This window comes from Anolis sagrei, chromosome 1 (assembly GCF_037176765.1).
Source record: "Anolis sagrei isolate rAnoSag1 chromosome 1, rAnoSag1.mat, whole genome shotgun sequence".
Lineage (NCBI taxonomy): Eukaryota > Metazoa > Chordata > Lepidosauria > Squamata > Dactyloidae > Anolis > Anolis sagrei.
The window spans coordinates 238,865,967-238,884,517 of record NC_090021.1 but is presented as its reverse complement, the minus strand read 5'-3'; the positions used below and the strand labels follow the sequence as shown (position 1 = coordinate 238,884,517).

General features: G+C 42.1%; 1 protein-coding gene across 1 annotated transcript in view; it reads right to left on the bottom strand.

Moving 5' to 3' along the window:
• Positions 1-15,073, bottom strand: part of LOC132771660 (ras-related and estrogen-regulated growth inhibitor-like) — a 51,845-nt gene extending 36,772 nt beyond the window's left edge. The window contains exon 1 of the mRNA XM_060769949.2: positions 15,008-15,073. Coding sequence (XP_060625932.1) covers positions 15,008-15,035 — 28 coding nt within the window. The 5' untranslated portion in view covers positions 15,036-15,073. The remainder of the gene's footprint in view (positions 1-15,007) is intronic.
• Between the last annotated feature and the right edge of the window lie 3,478 nt (positions 15,074-18,551).

The window sequence follows — 18,551 nt, the reverse complement described above, 5'->3', positions numbered from 1 at the left end:
AAGAGTTTTACAAAATGATCTTTTGCATCTGCTCTCAAATTTCTAAGGACTTTAACAGTGACTTAGCGTGGTTTATGGCAGATGCCATATCAAGACCTTTTTCCCGAAGAAAAATTGATGGGGCAAAGTAAGGCTGAAGAGTTGTTCACAAACAAACAGGCTAACAATTAAATCACTCTTTGACACTTGGGCTGTCGGCACCCTCCCCTTCCTCTCCCGGCACTGAAGGCTGAAACTAGGGGCACCGAAAAGGAAAGAGAGTGCACTGAGGGCCCAGGTGCGGACAAGGATGCCACCGTGCCACATACCAGTAAGGCCTTCTTGTGGAACACCCTGAGAATTTCATGGAAGGGGGCTGAAGCCCCTCAAGTAACCACCCCCCCCCCGGCTACATGCCTTACTCCAGGTGTTTTGGACTTCAACTCCCACCATTGCTAACAGGTTCAGGCCCCTTCCTTTTTTTTTTATTTATTTTTTATTTGGTTTTCCACATATCACACATATCCATCACAGTTTATAAAGGAAATCAAAGAGGGTGAGAAAAAGGGGTGGGTATATAGGTGGGGAGTAGGATGGGGAGTGGTAGTGGGGGGGATAGGTGGGGTGGGGAGGGGGGAAGAGAGAGACAGGAATAGCAAAAGAACAGGCCCCTTCCTGAGTTGCTGTAATCAGATGCGACCTCCCCTCCCCAGGACTCAGTAAAATATAGTTCAGAATCAGGGAATTCATAGTTTTGCCAAGGACATTACGCTGCCTCCTGCAGAATTCTGGGGTTTGTAGGTTAGGGAGGAGCCTTTAACAGCCTCACTAAACTACATACCCCAGAATTCTGCAGGAAGCAGAAACCGGATTTTAAGTGGATTCTTTAGTGTGATGAAGACACAAGAAGAACTTTTGTTTTGGAGACCTAAATGAAACAAGAGCTTTCCAAACAGTGTGTCCTCTCACACTTTTGTATGTAGGCTGCAGTGTCTAATTCTATCATGCAAATGTAATGTAAAACCTAAGCCTATTTTTTATCGTGTCAGAAGTGACGAGAACATTCTGCAAGTCGCTTCTGGTGTGAGAGAATTGGCTGTCTACAGAGATGTTGCCTAGGGGACGCCTGGATGTGTTACCATCCTGCTGGGAGGCTTCTCTAATGTCCCCACAAGCTAGGAGCTCACCCCGTCTTGCGGATTCGAACTGGTAACCTTCAAGTCAGAAGTCCAGCCGGCAGAAGGTTTAACACATTGCACCATTGTGGCTCTTCCTACCTCAGTCTATTTTTTCATGTCAGCAGTGACTTGAGAAACTGCAAGTCGCTCTTGGTGTGAGAGAATTGGCTGTCTGCAAGGATGTTGCCCAGGGGATGCCCAGATGTTTTGATGTTTTACCACCCTTGCCAAGTATTTTCACAAAACCTTCCAGTATTTTCTGTTGGTCATGGGAGTTCTGCGTGCCAAGCAGAATGCTCTTTGATTATAGGTGAACTATAAATCTCAGCAACTACAACTCCTAAATGACAAAATCAATCGCCCCACTATATTAGTATTCAAACGTGGGCGTATCGGGTATTTGTGCCAAATTTGGTCCAGTGAATGAAAATACATCCTGCATATTGGATATTTACATGACAATTCATAACAGTAGCAAAACTACAGTTATGAAGTAGCAATGAAAATAATTTTAAGGTTGGAGGGTCACCACAACATGAGGAACTGTATTAAGGGCCTGCAGCATTAAGAAGGTTGAGAACCACTGGGCAGGAGAGAGAAAGCAAAGCATGCCCTCCACATTGCTGCTTCTCCGGTCTAGAAATGGTGCCTCTGTTGCTCTTCTGTTTGTCAGCTGAGTCAGGCCAATGGTTAGTGGGTTTTGGTCATTGGCATTTTCAGAAACTGATGAAACTTGTGGACCCCAATATCACAGGTAGGGAAGAGAAACAATTTTAAACACATTTTCTAGAACAACTGGGAGGAAAATAAAGGATGAAAAATATTTCTTCTCTTTGCCCTGTTCAAAACTCTCTGAAGCCTACCTGTGGAGCCCCTAGAAATTCAGATTCAATACTGCACAGGTTTGGATTAAAAATGTCAGCATGTTTGGGGGAAAATGGGAATAACTGGTATATTTTGTTTCCTATTTTAGTAAAACCAGAGTTTAGAAAAGTAACAATACCGAGAATCTTCTAGCCACAAATCTTATGCCTGGGGAAATCTGGGAACTGTAATCCAAAACATACAGATACATTGTAGAATGAATGTAGTGTGAACCCATTGCAATTGCTGTGCGAATGCTGTCCCAAACATATAGAAAACAGTGAGATGATAAAGAATAGAGTAATAGAATCATAGAGTTGGAAGAGACCTCGTGGGCCATCCAGTTCAACCCCCTGCCAAGAAGCAGGAAAATCACATTCAAAGAACCCCCGACAGATGGCCATCCAGCCTCTGCTTAAAAGCCTCCAAAGAAGGAGCCTCCCTCCATCACACTCTGGGGCAGAGAGTTCCACTGCTGAACAGCTCTCACAGTCAGGAAGTTCTTCTTAATGTTCAGGTGGAATCTCATTTCCTGTAGTTTGAAGCCATTGTTCCACGTCCTAGTCTCCAGGGAAGCAGAAAACAAGCTTGCTCCTTCCTCCCTATAACTTCCCCTCACATATTTATCCATGGCCCTCATCATATCTCCTCTCAGCCTTCTCTTCTGCAGGCTAAACATGCCCAGCTCTTTAAGCCACTCCTCATAGGGCTTGTTCTCCAGACCCTTGATCATTTTGGTTGCCCTCCTCTGGACATATTCCAGCTTGTCAACATCTCCCTTCAACCAGAATTGGAGCCAGTATTCCAGGTGTGGTCTGACCAAGGCAGAATAGAGGGGTAGCATGACCTCCCTAGATCTAGACACTATAGTTAGGCTTGTTGACAGAAGCATTTATCAATATACATAACTGCACACACACAACTTGCATTCCATAATACTAATTCTTGCCTCTCACTAGCAAAAGGAAAAAGGGGAAAAAAAGATAAAACTAGTTCTTCACCTGCATGGAACTAAAGGAGTAAAACAGAGGCTCTGAAGATGGAAATCAGATGAATGTTATGCAAACTGCCTTGCTCTGTAAGAGATAAGCCATACACCCTAGGGAGAAAAACATGATTAGATGTTTGCTCACACCACTGAACTCACCAAAAAAATTCCTGCACCCCAAAAGTCTGCCTCCAGCAATTTGCATTTGAAGAATAAACGTGTTTTCTTTCATGAGGATTGGTAAATGAACAGACCAGGCAGTTGGGTGTTTTCCTTTCTTTCTGGATATGAATGATGCAGACCTCTTTCATGCCTCTCTGCCTAACCACAGGGGAGTGTATTGCCAGACCGGCTAACAGAGAGATTTCACCAGCTGTCAAATCCATGGCTTCCTGAATTCATTTCCCATTAAGTTTGCAGAAACCAGAGCCCCCCGCCCCTCAGACTAAACCAAACCCACCAGCCACCAAAGTCTTGATGCAGCCCTTCTTTTTGCTGCCAGCCATGGCAAGCAAAACAACAGCAGTTGTCAGATGCCAGACAGGTGTAATTTATGGCTGTGTCTGGCTTCGTGGGTCATTAGTTGCACAGCTATTTTTAAATGATATGTATCTGACCACAGGTAGAAACTATGTGGGAGCATTATATGGAGCAATGCGTATGTGAAGGCAAAGGCATGAGTGGCCCTGCAGTGTATTTTGAGAGAGGAAAGTTTATTGCTTTCAACCACTGACCACTTCTCCTGGAGAGCTTCATTATTTACAGTTGGACATGTTTTTGAGAGCCAAGCCCTTAGCAAGGTTTTATTCAGAATTTTTTTTTCCGAGGCATGCAAAGTTAATTTAGGTTTATTAATTTTTCATGGCACATCTAAGACCAGAGTTTATAGCAGACAATACATTTTCCCTGAAGCTGTGTCTCAAAACTGAATATTTCTAGGGTGGGAGAAAGAACTCTTGTCTGTTTGAGGCAAGTGTGAATGTTGCAATTGGCCACCTTGATTAGCATTGAATGGCCTTGCAGCTTCAAAGCCCAGCTGGTTGCTGCCTGGGGATCCTTTGATGGGAGGTGTTAGTTGTCCCTGATTAATCCTTGTCTGGAATTCCCCCCTTTTTTTAGTGTTGTTCTTTATTTACTGTCCTGATTTTAAAATACTGGTAGCCAGATTTTGTTCATTTTCATAGTTTCCTCTTTTCTGTTAAAATTGTCCATGTGCTTGTGGATTTCAGTGGCTGCTCTGTGTAGTCTGACATGGTAGTTGTTAGAGTGGACCCCAACAAAGGGAGGAACCATCCAGGCTTTGAAGCTGCAATCAAGGTGGCCAATTGCAGGATTCACACTTGCCTCGAGCAGACAAGAGTTCTTTCTTCCACCCTGGACATTTCACAGATACTCGGATATAAACATCCCTTGCCTAGTTTCCAACAGATCTAACCTTTGAGGATGCCTGCCATAGATGTGGGCGAAACATCAGGAGAGAATGCTTCTGGAACATGGCCATACCACCCGGAAAACTCACAGCAACCCAGTGATTCCGGCCATGAAAGCCTTCAACACATTGAATATTTCTACTTAGAAATAACCCCTACTGAGTTCAAGAGAATTCTTGCCTTCTTTAGGATTAGAGCCATTACGGATGGATGGGAATTTCTCAAGAGTGAAATACTCAAGGCGCAATTGCAAACTGTGCCAACAAAGAGAAAAAATAGGACAAGTGCAAAGAAGCCAGAATGGATGTCCAAAGAACTTCTAACTGTGCTAAGACACAAAAGAGTCATGCACAAGAAGTGGAAAAAGGGAGAAATCACCAAAGAAGAATTCAAACAAATAGCCAACACCTGTAGGGAAAAGGTCCGCAAGGCTAAAGCAAAAAACGAGCTCAGACTTCCCAGGGACATTAAAAACAATAAAAAGGGCTTCTATTCTTATGTCAGTAGAAAAAGGAAAAACAAGGAGGCGATAGGACCTCTTCGAGGAGAAGATGGGGCAATGCTGACAGGGGATAGGGAAAAGGCAGAACTACTTAATGCCTTCTTTGCCTCGGTCTTCTCACAAAAAGAGAGTCTTCAACCTCAGCAAGATGGAGTGGATGAGGGTTTGGAGGACATCCAACCCCAAATTGGGAAAGAAGTCGTCCAGGAATACCTGGCCGCTCTTAATGAGTTCAAGTCCCCAGGGCCAGATCAACTACACCCCAGAGTATTGAAGGAACTAGCGGAAGTCATTTCGGAACCATTGGCAACCATCTTTGAGAGTTCTTGGAGAACGGGAGAAGTTCCAGCAGATTGGAGGAGGGCCAATGTGGTCCCAATCTTCAAGAAGGGAAAAAAGGACGACCCAAACAACTACCGTCCGGTCAGCCTCACGTCGATACCGGGCAAGATTCTGGAAAAGATTGTTAAGGAAGTGGTCTGCAAACACTTAGAAACAAATGCAGTCATCGCTAATAGTCAACATGGATTTATCAAAAACAAGTCATGTCAGACTAATCTGATCTCTTTCTTCGATAGAGCTACAAGCTGGGTAGATGCAGGGAATGCCGTGGATGTAGCGTACCTGGATTTCAGTAAGGCCTTCGACAAGGTCCCCCATGACCTTCTGGCAAGGAAACTAGTCCAATGTGGGCTAGGCAAAACTACGGTGAGGTGGATCTGTAATTGGTTAAGTGGACGAACACAGAGAGTGCTCACTAATGCTTCCTCTTCATCTTGGAAAGAAGTGACAAGTGGAGTGCCGCAGGGTTCCGTCCTGGGCCCGGTCCTGTTCAACATCTTTATTAATGACTTAGATGAAGGGCTAGAAGGCAGGATCATCAAGTTTGCAGATGACACCAAATTGGGAGGGATAGCCAATAGTCCAGAGGACAGGAGCAGAATTCAAAACGATCTTGACAGATTAGAGAGATGGGCCAAAACTAACAAAATGAAGTTCAACAGCGACAAATGCAAGATACTCCACTTTGGCAGAAAAAACGAAATGCAAAGATACAGAATGGGTGATGCCTGGCTCGAGAGCAGTACGTGTGAAAAAGATCTTGGAGTCCTTGTGGACAACAAGTTAAACATGAGCCAACAATGTGACGTGGCGGCAAAAAAGGCCAATGGGATTTTGGCCTGCATCAATAGGAGCATAGTGTCTAGATCTAAGGAAGTAATGCTACCCCTCTATTCTGCTTTGGTTAGACCACACCTGGAATATTGTGTCCAATTCTGGGCGCCACAATTCAAGAGAGATATTGACAAGCTGGAATGTGTCCAGAGGAGGGCGACTAAAATGATCAAGGGTCTGGAGAACAAGCCCTATGAGGAGCGGCTTAGGGAACTGGGCATGTTTAGCCTGAAGAAGAGAAGGCTGAGAGGAGATATGATAGCCATGTATAAATATGTGAGAGGAAGCCACAGGGAGGAGGGAGCAAGCTTGTTTTCTGCTTCCTTGGAGACTAGGACGCGGAACAATGGCTTCAAACTACAAGAGAGGAGATTCCATCTGAACATTAGGAAGAACTTCCTGACTGTGAGAGCCGTTCAGCAGTGGAACTCTCTGCCCCGGAGTGTGGTGGAGGCTCCTTCTTTGGAAGCTTTTAAACAGAGGCTGGATGGCCATTTGTCAGGGGTGATTTGAATGCAATATTCCTGCTTCTTGGCAGGGGGTTGGACTGGATGGCCCATGAGGTCTCTTCCAACTCTTTGATTCTATGATTCTATGATTCTAGACAAAATACATTAAAAGTTCCTCTTAAATTATTTATAAATTGTCCCATCATCAGCTTTTTTGGAAGATAAAAATATTGCAGCTAGCGTCACTATCATGGTTGAAAATTTCTCATAACAAATACAAAAATCTATTTCTGGCATCTAAGGTCCTAACAGACTTTCTTATGTCCTTTAACTCAGAAACTGCAGTGAGTGCACAACCCTATTCAAGCTGCACTTTTGTTTAGGCAGCCTAAGATTAACCAAGCATCTCAGGTGCCCTCGGATTGTTCCAACGGATGAAGTTGTATTGTGCCCCTCACAGACAGCAGGACCTTTTGCTCTGCAAAGGACAATGTGAGTAGAACAGACAGTGAACAGCTTGGGCCGAGAACTACAATTGCATGACATTTACAAATGAAGCTCACACAGAGTTTCATAATTCTACCTCCAAGGCCTTTCTTTCTTTTTCTTTTTTTGCAATAGGGCCTTTCTTTTGCCATGTAAGGTTATGAAGCAGAGCCAGGCTGTAACAATGCAACATGGATTCTGTTTACAAAAGCAGCTCTGTCCATTGCCTTGATCAAACTCGCTCCAGTCCTTGTTTCCTTCCTTTTGCCCCATTTCTATCACTTGCTCTTTCTTTATAAACATCCCCTTGAATATGTACACTTTGGGGGGGGGGGGTACTCACTAAACAGCCAGCGTTTTCCATCATGACAGCAGAAAATGTGTCACACATAACACCGAAATGTACTCTGACCTCATCTGGCAGTGATTTAGTTCCATCTATATTAATGACACATGGCACAAAAGACTACATAACCACCATTGATTTTGAGATAGCTGAAATATGACCAGTTTAGACATGGGATACCTCTTTAAAGTCTGAATTAATTTCGAAAGGCAGCAGAAAAATGAAAGAATTCTTGGGTCTATTATAAAAATTCCCCAGTTGTGTACAGTCACAAAAGGAATCATGTATTTCATTTATTGCAAGAATGTTTCATTTCATATGAGATTTTTACACTGCCATTTGTTTGAGGAGTTCAGGGCACCAAACATAGTGCCCTCTCCATTCTATTTTCACAGTAGCCCTCCAAGGTATATTGAGAGATGGTCTGAGGTTACCAATGGAACTTTCTGGCAGAACAAGATTTAATACAGAATTAATACTGGTTGATACCACTTTTACTGCCATAGCTCAGCACTGTGGAGTACTGGGATTAGTAGTTTGGTGAGGCACTAGCACTCTGGCAGAGAAGGCTAAAGACCTTGTAAAATTGCAGCTGCCATGATTCCAAAGCAAATAATAATAATAATAATAATAATAATAATAATAATAAGTAGTAGTAGTAGTAGTAGTAGTAGTAAACAGTAGTAAATAGTAGTAAATTGCTTAAAGTGCAAAAGACAAAGAGCGAATACCGTAAAAACACAATCCAGAGCAGGAGTGAAAACTGGCAAAAGAAGGCTCTCCATGGAGAGTTCCTGGGAAAAATTGAGAGCCAAGTTGAAAAAGAAAAAACATGGATGTGGCTCACAAATGGAACTTTGAAAAAGGAAATGGAGGGCCTGATTCCGGCAGTCCAAGAACAAGCCATTCTAACCAATGCCATCAAAACCAGAATTGAAAAGTCAACAACAGATCCCAAACGTTGACTCTGCAAGGAAGCAGATGAAACAATAGATCACATCCACAGCTGCTGCAAGAAGATCGCACAGACAGACTACAAACAGAGGCATAACACCGTTGCTCAGATTATTCATTGGAACTTGTGCCACAAATACCATCTGCCTGCGACAAAGAACTGGTGGGATCACAAGCCGGAAAAAGTTACAGAGAATGAACACATCAAGATACTCTGGGACTTCCGGATTCAGACAGACAGAGTTTTGGAGCACAATACTCCTGGCCTCACAATCGTGTTAAAAAACAAAGTATGGATTGCCGATGTTGCAATCCCAGGTGACAGCTGGATTGAAGAGAAACAACTGGAAAAGCTGACACGATATGAGGATTTAAAGATCGAACTGCAAAGACTCTGGCACAAACCAGTAAAGGTGGTCCCAGTTGTGATTGGCACACTGGGTGCAGTGCTTAAAGACCCTGGCCTGCACTTAAACACAATCGGCTTAAACAAGATTACCATCTGCCATCTGCAAAAGGCCACCTTATTGGGATCTGCACACATTATTGGCCAATACATCACACAGTCGTAGACACTTGGGAAGTGTCCGACGTGTGATCCAATACAACAGCCAGCAGAGTGTCTGCTGTGGACTCATCTTGTTGTGTTTCTAATCATCATCATCATCATCATCATCATCATCATCTCTGTTGAATTCAGACAGACAGAGTTTTGGAGCACAATATTCCTGACCTCACAATTGTGTTAAAAGACAAAATATGGATCGTTGATGTTGCAATCCCAGGCAACAGCAGGATTGAAGAGAAAGAACTGGAAAAACTGACATGATACAAGGATTTGAAGATCGAACTGCAAAGACTCTGGCACAAGCCAGTCAAGGTGGTCCCAGTGATGATCGGCACACTGGGTGCAGTGCCTAAAAACCTTGGTCTGCACTTAAATATAATAATCGCTGACAAAATTACAATCTGCCAGCTGCAAAAGGTCCCCTTACTGGGATCTGCAGGCATTATTCACCGATACATCACACAATCCGACGTGTGATCCAATACAACAGCCAGCAGAATGATCTTGTTTGCTGTGGACTCATCTTGTTGTGTTTCAAATAATAATAATAATAATAATAATAATAATAATAATACTTAATTTATACCCCATCAGCATCTCCCTGGAGGGACTCGGGGTGGCTACCATGAGGCCAAGCCCAAATTACAATAAATGAAAATACATATAAAACAAACAATAACATCAAATAAAATGCTCAATAACAACATAATGATGAAATGAAAATAACAAAACGACAATAAAATCAAATGATAAAATGGTAATAGAATTAAACAAAGCAAGATAGGCCAGATGCAATGGGTAATAATTGATAAAACCCATGGGTGAGATAGATTGGAAGTGCTATAACTAGTGAGAGGGTTGGATGAGAAAACAGTGGAATTAATCTTCAACCGAGTGATAAGATGAAGGGCATCAGAGAGACAAATTGGTCCTGAGAAGGGACGTGGCATGGAAATTGATTGTTCAGTCCCCAAAAGCACAGCAGAAAAGCCAGGTTTTTAATTTTTTTTTAAAGGCTGCCAGGAAGGGTGCCTGCCTAATCTCCCTGGGGATCGAGTTCCAGAGCCGGAGGGCAATCACAGAGAAGGCCCTCTCCCTTGTCCCCATGAGCCGCGCCTGTGACGCAGCGGGAGCGAGAGGAGGGCCTCCCCCGAAGATCGAAGAGATTGCACATGGCAGCTAAACTGATATCATTAATTAGACACCATCATAATGGTATAAGTATGTAGTGTGAAAGGATCCCAGGTCTCCTATTATAACATATTCACTTCACATTTTCACTCCACACAAGGGGAATCATTTCTCTTCCCTTCTTCAGTTCTGTACAATCAAGACATACAGATCTTCAGTTCATTTGCTCCTATTTTAATTGGTCACATTTGATAATGAAAGTTCAGTTGAGGTAATGCCACAAACAATGTGTGTGTTTTGATCACAGACATCATCCCAAAGATATTTTTAACTTTGTCCACTGTTCCACTGACCTGGCACGTTGTTCTTTATGTAAGATGTTCTTGAAATGCACACATTTAGCACCATATCTCCTTTCCACTTACAGCTCTCAAAACTGAGGCCACAAAGGGGGACAAAGTCCAACTGATGTTTCTAGTAGGGGATCGAAATCCTTGCTAGTCCAATGGCCCAATGTCTATACATTTTTCCATATCCATACATTTTTCCATACACTCCTCCATGCATTTTTCCTGTTCTTTACAAAACTATGGAGAAATAACACAGACATACTACAAGTACTTCATCATACTTGAGAATAAATCCACTTACAATCCAGTTTCTGCCTCCTGCAGAATTCTGGTGTTTGTAGTTTAGTGAGTCTGTTAAAGGCTCCGCCCTAAACTACAAACCCCAGAATTCTGCAGGTGGCAGAAATTGGATTTAAAGTGGATTTATTTTTCTAGCGTGATGAGGCCCACAGAATCTGCATGGGTTGAAAGCACTGCACTCATCTCAAATCCATTGCTGGCTATCCCAATGACCTTCACCAACTTCTGGTGAGGGTTTTTTTTTTTTGGCAATGCCAGGAGATAAATAAATAAATATTTCAAAGTTTGCTGGAAGTTCAGAGTGTCCAACAGTGTGAGTAGGTCTGGTTTGGACTGCTCCACTGTCCAGACAGGGCATTGACACCATCACCCATTTCTTCCATTTTGCTCCATCCTGACAACGCAGCAAGAAGGCGGGGAGCTTGCCCTTTTCTTATTGCCAGCTATGCAGGCACCTTTGCTGACATCCGAATGGAGTTTGGATGAAGCTCCATGGCTGGCCAGGGTAGAGGGTGAGGCTGTCTCTGGGGCCAGTTCAGCGCACTTCTGCTCAGGATTGCCCCAAGAATTTAGCAGCCAACACAAACTCTCCCAGGGAGTTCTGAATTCCAAATCCAAGCCCCTGAATCAGTAAGAAATTGAAAAATTTGCAAGTTCAATTGATCCATGGTCATGCTCTAAAAACTGGATGTTGGCCAAAGTTGCTAGAGGAACTTGTTTGGCTGTTGGTGTATTTTTTAAATTATGTGTTATGCATTTTTGTAATACTTTTATAACTCATTTCCTTATATTCAACTAGCTTCATGCTTTCCCTCCAAGCAATACTTGACCACTGGCTATATTTTAAATCATTATAATAAATAACGATGACCCCAAATAACTTCTAAGTCACTTTCAGCCCACTCATTGTTTACATACTTCCCAGCTGCTGGAACTCAATTCCTTTTTAGAACAGCAGATCAGTGGGAACAACTACAGCAGCTGTTTATCAATGTAGAGGACAATTTACTGGTTCAAATATGCATGCAACTTTTAATCTGCATGGAATGAAAAACTCACAGTCAATCTGGCTACTTATTTTAGCTCCTTATCTTCAAAAAGCAAAAATGCCAGCTTTGCCAATATCTTTCCTTTACCGGTCACCTTTAATAGCTATATTTATGCCTTCTTAACTTCAGGATTAGACTGCAGCACTTAATGTTGTCAAAACAACAATAAGAGAGAGTCAAAGTAGATGACAGTCAGGAAGTACTTATTAAAAGGTTTGTGCTCTGTCTGGTCACATAATGAGAAGACAGGAAAGCTTAGAGAAGACAATGCTGCTGGGGAAAATGGAAGGAAAAAGGAAGAGGGGCCGACCAAGGGCAAGATGGATGGATGGTTGGTATCCTTGAAGTGACTGGCTTGACTCTGAAGGAGCTGGGGGTGGTGACGGCCGACAGGGAGCTCTGGCGTGGGCTGGTCCAGGAGGTCACGAAGAGTCAGAAGCAACTGAACAAATAAACAACAAGCTCTGTCTAAATCACGCATGGGCAAACTTGGGTCCTCCAGGTGTTTTGGACTTCAACTCCCACAATTCCTAACAGCCTCGGGCCCTTTCCTTTTTCCCCTAAGCCGCTTAAGCTGAGGAAGGAAGGGGCCTGAGGATGTTAGGAATTGTGGGAATCAAAGTCCAAAACACCTGGAGGACCCAAGTTTGCCCATGCCTGGTCTAAATCCAAATTGATTTCTTATGCATCACCTAATGGTCTGCTGACAGAAAAAAAAAGTAAAACACAATTTTCATTCATTTGGCAATGTGTTCCTCTGTGAAATTAACATATTGTCCAGATTTATAAATTACATTATGCAGGCATAATGTAATTTATGTCTTGGGATTTTAGGGGAATTTTGTTCAGTCTATTAAAAAGGAATATTGTTCCAACTTTCAAATACCTGGGTTCCTTATAATAAGAAAGACCTGAAACTTCAATATGGGACAAACTTTCTGATCTTAGAATAGAATCATAGAGTTGAAAGAGACCTCGTGGGCCATCCAGTCCAACCCCATGCCAAGAAGCAGGAAAATCCCATTCAAAGCACCCCTGACAGATGACCATCCAGCCTGTGTTTAAAAGCCTCCAAAAAAGGAGCCTCCACCACACTCCAGGGCAGAGACTTCCACTGCTGAACAGCTCTCAGTCAGGAAGTTCTTCCTCATGTCCAGGTGGAATCTCCTTTCCTGTAGTTTGAGGCCATTGTTCCGTGTCCTAGTTTCTAGGGCAGCAGAAAACAAGCTTGCTCCCCCCTCCCTATGACTTCAAATAAGGGGCACCTGCTAACTCTAAATGTTCTCCATATGAGGCAGCCCTTGGGGATAGCATTTTCATGCCTCTTGAGAGAGAATGCATTGCTGGGAATATATCCAATGTGCTCCAAGAGCTTGACTCCCCAATGCCTTTCAGGCTCAGAATGTAAAAATCCTGTCAGTTTTATTGTGTTTTCAGAGTCTCATCAGCATTTGATTGTACTCTGATTTTTTATTAGGTTGTGATAGTTCTCCCTCTCTGCCCACACAGAAATTCCTGTACTCCTTTGTGGAAATGTATCCTTAAATATCATACATACATTTTGTGTACATAATGTACACATACTAAGGCATTTTTCCTAAGTGAAGCATAAATCTTAAAAACGTACACATTTTAACATCTTTTAAAAGTGTGGCTATGGTTTTATGTACATTTCTTCTCCCAAAATTTAATATTAGCCTAAAGAATGTACAGATTCATGTGGTATGTTGCATTGCATTCCACTGCTAGTAATAAGAGATGCAAAATGGATATTTTCATATGGAATGGAGAATTCAAAAAACTTCTGCTCCAGCTGTAATTAAGGCTCGGTTTAAGCTAATTTGACTGGAAATGACTTAGACCAGCAATACAAGAGAGATTCCTTCACACCAGTGGGATCTGTTGGAGATTTATCTGCTATAGAGTTCTATAGGAACGTGAACATTTGAACATAGGATGTGCATTAGAGAACCACTAGACCAAATTTAGCTTTCTCCATGGTGCTTTTGTCCTTCTAATTGCTGACTTCAGATCCATGAGAGAATTTCAGATCAGAGGCATCTAAGGCAACTGGTCTGGGCAGCATGCAATTTGCAGAGTAGAGAGTTAGGCATTTGGCCCACAATGCTGTTTATGGAGTGGGGAGTTTGGTATCTGGCCTACCTTTTGCTTTTCCCCCAAAAAATTCTGATTAGAAATGACTTTGGCGCTGGAAACATTCAATTAGGGAATAGCTGGCAGCCCTTCAATATTACCTGGCTTGCCAACAAAAAAAATTAATGCAGGAAATTCATTTTATTCTTACGATTCGAGGGAGAGTCATCAGCTTCTTATTCAATTTCTAAAATATACGTTTGGTTTGTGCTTCTTTCTCCTGGCCTCATACTGATGTATATGAAAGACAGAATTAAAACTTGACAAATGTATGATTTTATCCTCTTAAGGTATGACAACACAGCCTTAATCAGTTTATGGCTGCTGCCAAAATGGTTCTATATTACTTCCAGTAAACTCTGTGATAGTTTAGATTTAAGGTCACCATAAGTCAGAAACAACTTGAAGGCACATAACAACAGTAGCTGTTGGAAACAGGTTGATGGAGTACTTTGTGTAGTCCTTCAGCCTGAGTTAGTAGACTGGTTTTTTTTTCCAGTTCTTAAGTAAATCAAAAAGCCTAGATGTATTTTGCCTCAAGTTTAACCTCAGTATAATTAAGTACTAGCCCAGAAAGTTAATGGATGCCCAGATAATCTCCTCAAAAGCTATGGAGGTCCAATTTAGCTGTTTCGAATCTGGAACGCCATAATCATTTGCAAAGTTCATCTAGTTTTGCTTATAAAAACTCTGTCATCCTGTAGCTGGAGAAAGAGTCACTTGTCTCAAAGCAGATCAATCAAGAAATTGCCCTGAAGCTACAGCTCTGGAGCCACATAATCCTCATTACAATCAAACTCTGGCTGGAAATACATATTTCATTTCAGAAATTGATTTTACTATCATTGGCATTTAAGGGTGGAGGGGGGCAAGTTCCATGAGACAAGCTGTCACCACATAATTAAATGATGTACAGAAGTAAAAGATAATGAAAGATTTCATAAATGCTGTTATCTATTACTGAAGTTCAGCATGTCCCTCACAAATCTTTATAATTATTCTAAGACAGCAGCGCCCTCCAGCCTGATCCATGATTATCTTAAGCTCACAATTAGCCAGGTTCTCTCATATGATCCCCTCTGGCAAGATGACTGTAATCATACCATGCTGCCATTCATGTCGGCTTCTCATTATCTAGTCTTTCTCCAGGTCACTGCAGGTCAACAAGCTTAGGCCGTGCCTGATACCTAAAAAAACAGTAGTCTTCAGTCTTAGTTTATAAAGTCAGCCTCCACATTTGTAAGTTTGATTTTTGTGGATGTAATTAAACACAGGTTAAAATTATGTCTAGGAATGTCTCCGGGGCCATTTACGACTTCAACAATTGGGCAAAATTGTCTGTCCTACAAGACGTTCACCTCACTATAGGGACGGAGCCCACCAGATCTCATCAGACAATGTAAATTAGTGGTTCTCAATCTGTGGGACCCCAGATGTTTTGGCCTTCAAATCCCAGAACTCCTAACAGCAATCTAAGTATCCTTGACAGATGGCCACCCAGTCTCTGTTTACAAATTTCCAAGGAAGTAGCTTTCACCACACTCCAAAGCAGAGAGTTCCACTACTGAACAGCTCTTACAGTCAGAAATTTATTCGTAAAAAACTTTGAAATTCAATATTACAAGTTTTGTTATTTTGAAGCCAAAGTTAGAATTGGTAAATTTCTACTGACTCTGGCTCCAACTCCACCTAAAATTGCTTCTAACTCCATGTCTCCAACTCTGAATCAGTGACCCCTTTCTATGAGTAACACTGGCTCATCCTATCACTTCAGGAATGATAAGCCACTTGTAGTCACTGTTTGTAGTTGAATTCCAGCCAAAAAATGTCCAGGTGTGAGTGTATTTGGGGAGAGGGAGCAGTCATGTTGACATATGTTTTTGGCACAGGACATCATTTGAAAGAGAGCCAGCATGGTACAGTGGCTTGAGTGCTGGACTCTAGAAAACAGTGTTTCAATCTTTACTTCCCATCAAAACCCACAGAAGGCAAAGGCACCCCTTCAAACAAATTCTGCCAAGAAAACATTTAAATAGATTCACCATAAGTTAGAAATGACTTGAGGGTACACAACAACAGCAAGAACATTGTGCTGATTTCCATCTCAATTTTTGGTAGGACTTAGGGGGCCTTCAGGAGCCACAAAACATACATGATCTTCCCTGATTACTAGACACACGAGTCTACTTCCAATGCTGTGCTCATATGATAGGACCCGTCTCCCTTCTCTTCACTGCAGTCTTCTGTATTGCAATTAGCTGACTCTGGAGACCTTTGAAATTGCTTTTGGGGTTATTAAGGGAGAAGAAGGACAATCCCTCTTCTTGTTCTATTGATTAAGCAGTTCGATTGGTGGAAGCACATCATTGGACCCTGACTACAATAAGTATTATTAACAACCATGCTACTGATTCCTGTGAAATAACAGATTATATGTCTATTTTTATGTACTGTATACATCTTGAATCCTCATCTTCTATCATCATTATGTAGCCAATCATCTGGTTGTTGATTCAACAGGACACATGCTGAATGCTGAATTGTTTAACAGCTTTTTGCTCCCCATGTAATCCTTTCAGTTCTCTCAGTCCCTCCACAGAACCCCAGTTGAAATGCAGTATTTTTCCATCTCCAACATCTATGAACTCAAGCCACTAAAACATATTTTCTGTCTGCTGCTAGAACAGACCCATGTCATGCAGAGAAAATAAATCAGGCTCAAGAAAAAGTTCAAAGATACCCAGCAAAGCTGTCATGAATAACAAAATATCATGCCAGGAGCATCCACCTAGTTTTAGTTGTCTCATACTCAATTTTTTTAGAAACCTGTCAAACTGTAGTTCCCTACAGCTCAGAAACACTGCCACGTTCTTCTGGCATTTAAAAATAGAGCAGTGTCAAACTTGCTCCCGCTATCCTGAGTTGAAAGCGTTTTGCATGGAGTCAAAAATTTTGTTTGCACATATATCGACCTTGGGCAAGTCACATAGTCTCATCCCTAACATTTGAGAAGCTCAGATCTAGTTTACTTCCATTAAAACATGGGTGAAGTAGCAAACTTCACTAAGGCTAAAGTAGCAATTCCTAGTCCTTGGTAAGTTTCCAGGAATCTTTTTAAAAGTCCATAACAATTGTACCCAATAAACACAAATTCAGCACTGGTTCCTGGCACATTGCCGGTCCTTCACACAAGATATTCTGAGAAGTAATGCACCGAAGTGCTAAAGTCTAGCTGACCAGGAGTCTGTTTGATCTAATAACCCTGCAAAATGCAAGACTATGTGTGCCCCAGTACAAGTTGTTCCGGTTACAAATTACATCAAATTTCTACCTCTCTGTTGTGCATGAAGGAGGCACTTGGGGAAATGTCTTGCTGCCGTTTGTTCTGTCAAAAAATAATATTTACACCACTCATTGCCTTCACACAGGTGATTGTAATAAATATTCTATTGCACTAACATTGCACTACCCTCTCAAGCAACAGCATTGGCAGCTACTAGCATTTCATTAAGCGTTTAGCTAAACAGTTTGTCAGTTCTTTGAAGAGGACTGAAAGGGGAAAGTGGTTCAGGAAATGATTAAACAAATGAGCACTAATATGAGTCCAGCTCATTAAACTCAAGCACCTTTTGGCCTTGAGTACCACATGCAATGTTGGATTCAGCAAAGAGCTCAATCACAGCCTTAGTAAAGTGTGCAGAAAAACTATTTTATCTTAAGACAAAATGTACAATGGCACTTAAAAGACCACATTGTTTGCAACAGCATAAGAGGCAGGAGTGGGGACTGCACAACCTTCCAAAAATGTTGTTAAACTGTGAGCACCAGGATGCTTCATCAATAGCTAAGCAAGCTATAGTGATGGGATTTGTAATTCAGCAATTCCCATCTTGCTTTAGAGAAGGCCTCTTCAATCTGTGGCCCTCCGGGTGCTTTTGGACTTCAGCTCCCAGAATTCCTGACCAGTGAACAAACTGAGTAAGGCTTCTGGGAGTTGGAGGCCCAAACAGCTTGAAGAGGCCTGCTCTAAAGCAAGGCGGGAATTGTTGAATTACAAAACCCATCACCCTAGCTAGTTTAGCCATTGACACCTGGAGGGCTGCAGGTTGAAGAGACCTGCTTTAGAGCTCACATCAACTAAATGTATCACATTATTGAGCTGGGGAAGGAGTACAGTCATTATTGCAGGTTACGTTGTAGTGGAAATTAACAACTATGTCAACATCTTAAAATCTTGGCAGTCATTCTTCCATGTTGAAAAGCAGAATCTGCAGCTTCACATCCTTGTACCATTCTTGATGTGAAGAATGGCAAATCTATAGCTATGTTTGACACAGGATTATCAGAGGAGGCCCTTCACCAAATAACTCAGGTGCATTACACATCAATGAAGCAAGGAGAGATTTCAGTGCTGTGATGCTCCAATCATGGCATACTCTTCCCATGGAGGTATGACAATCTGGAGTTGCCACCAACTCAAAACCTTGTGTCTATCTGGACTTTTAAGGTCACTAATTGTGTCTGTTTTTAAAAATATTAGATGCATCACCCCCCCCCCCTCCCCCAGTGATGACCTTACAACAGTGTTTTTACTACACTGTGTAATTATTTTGAGATCTTGGAATGTTGTGTTTAAAACTGATCCAT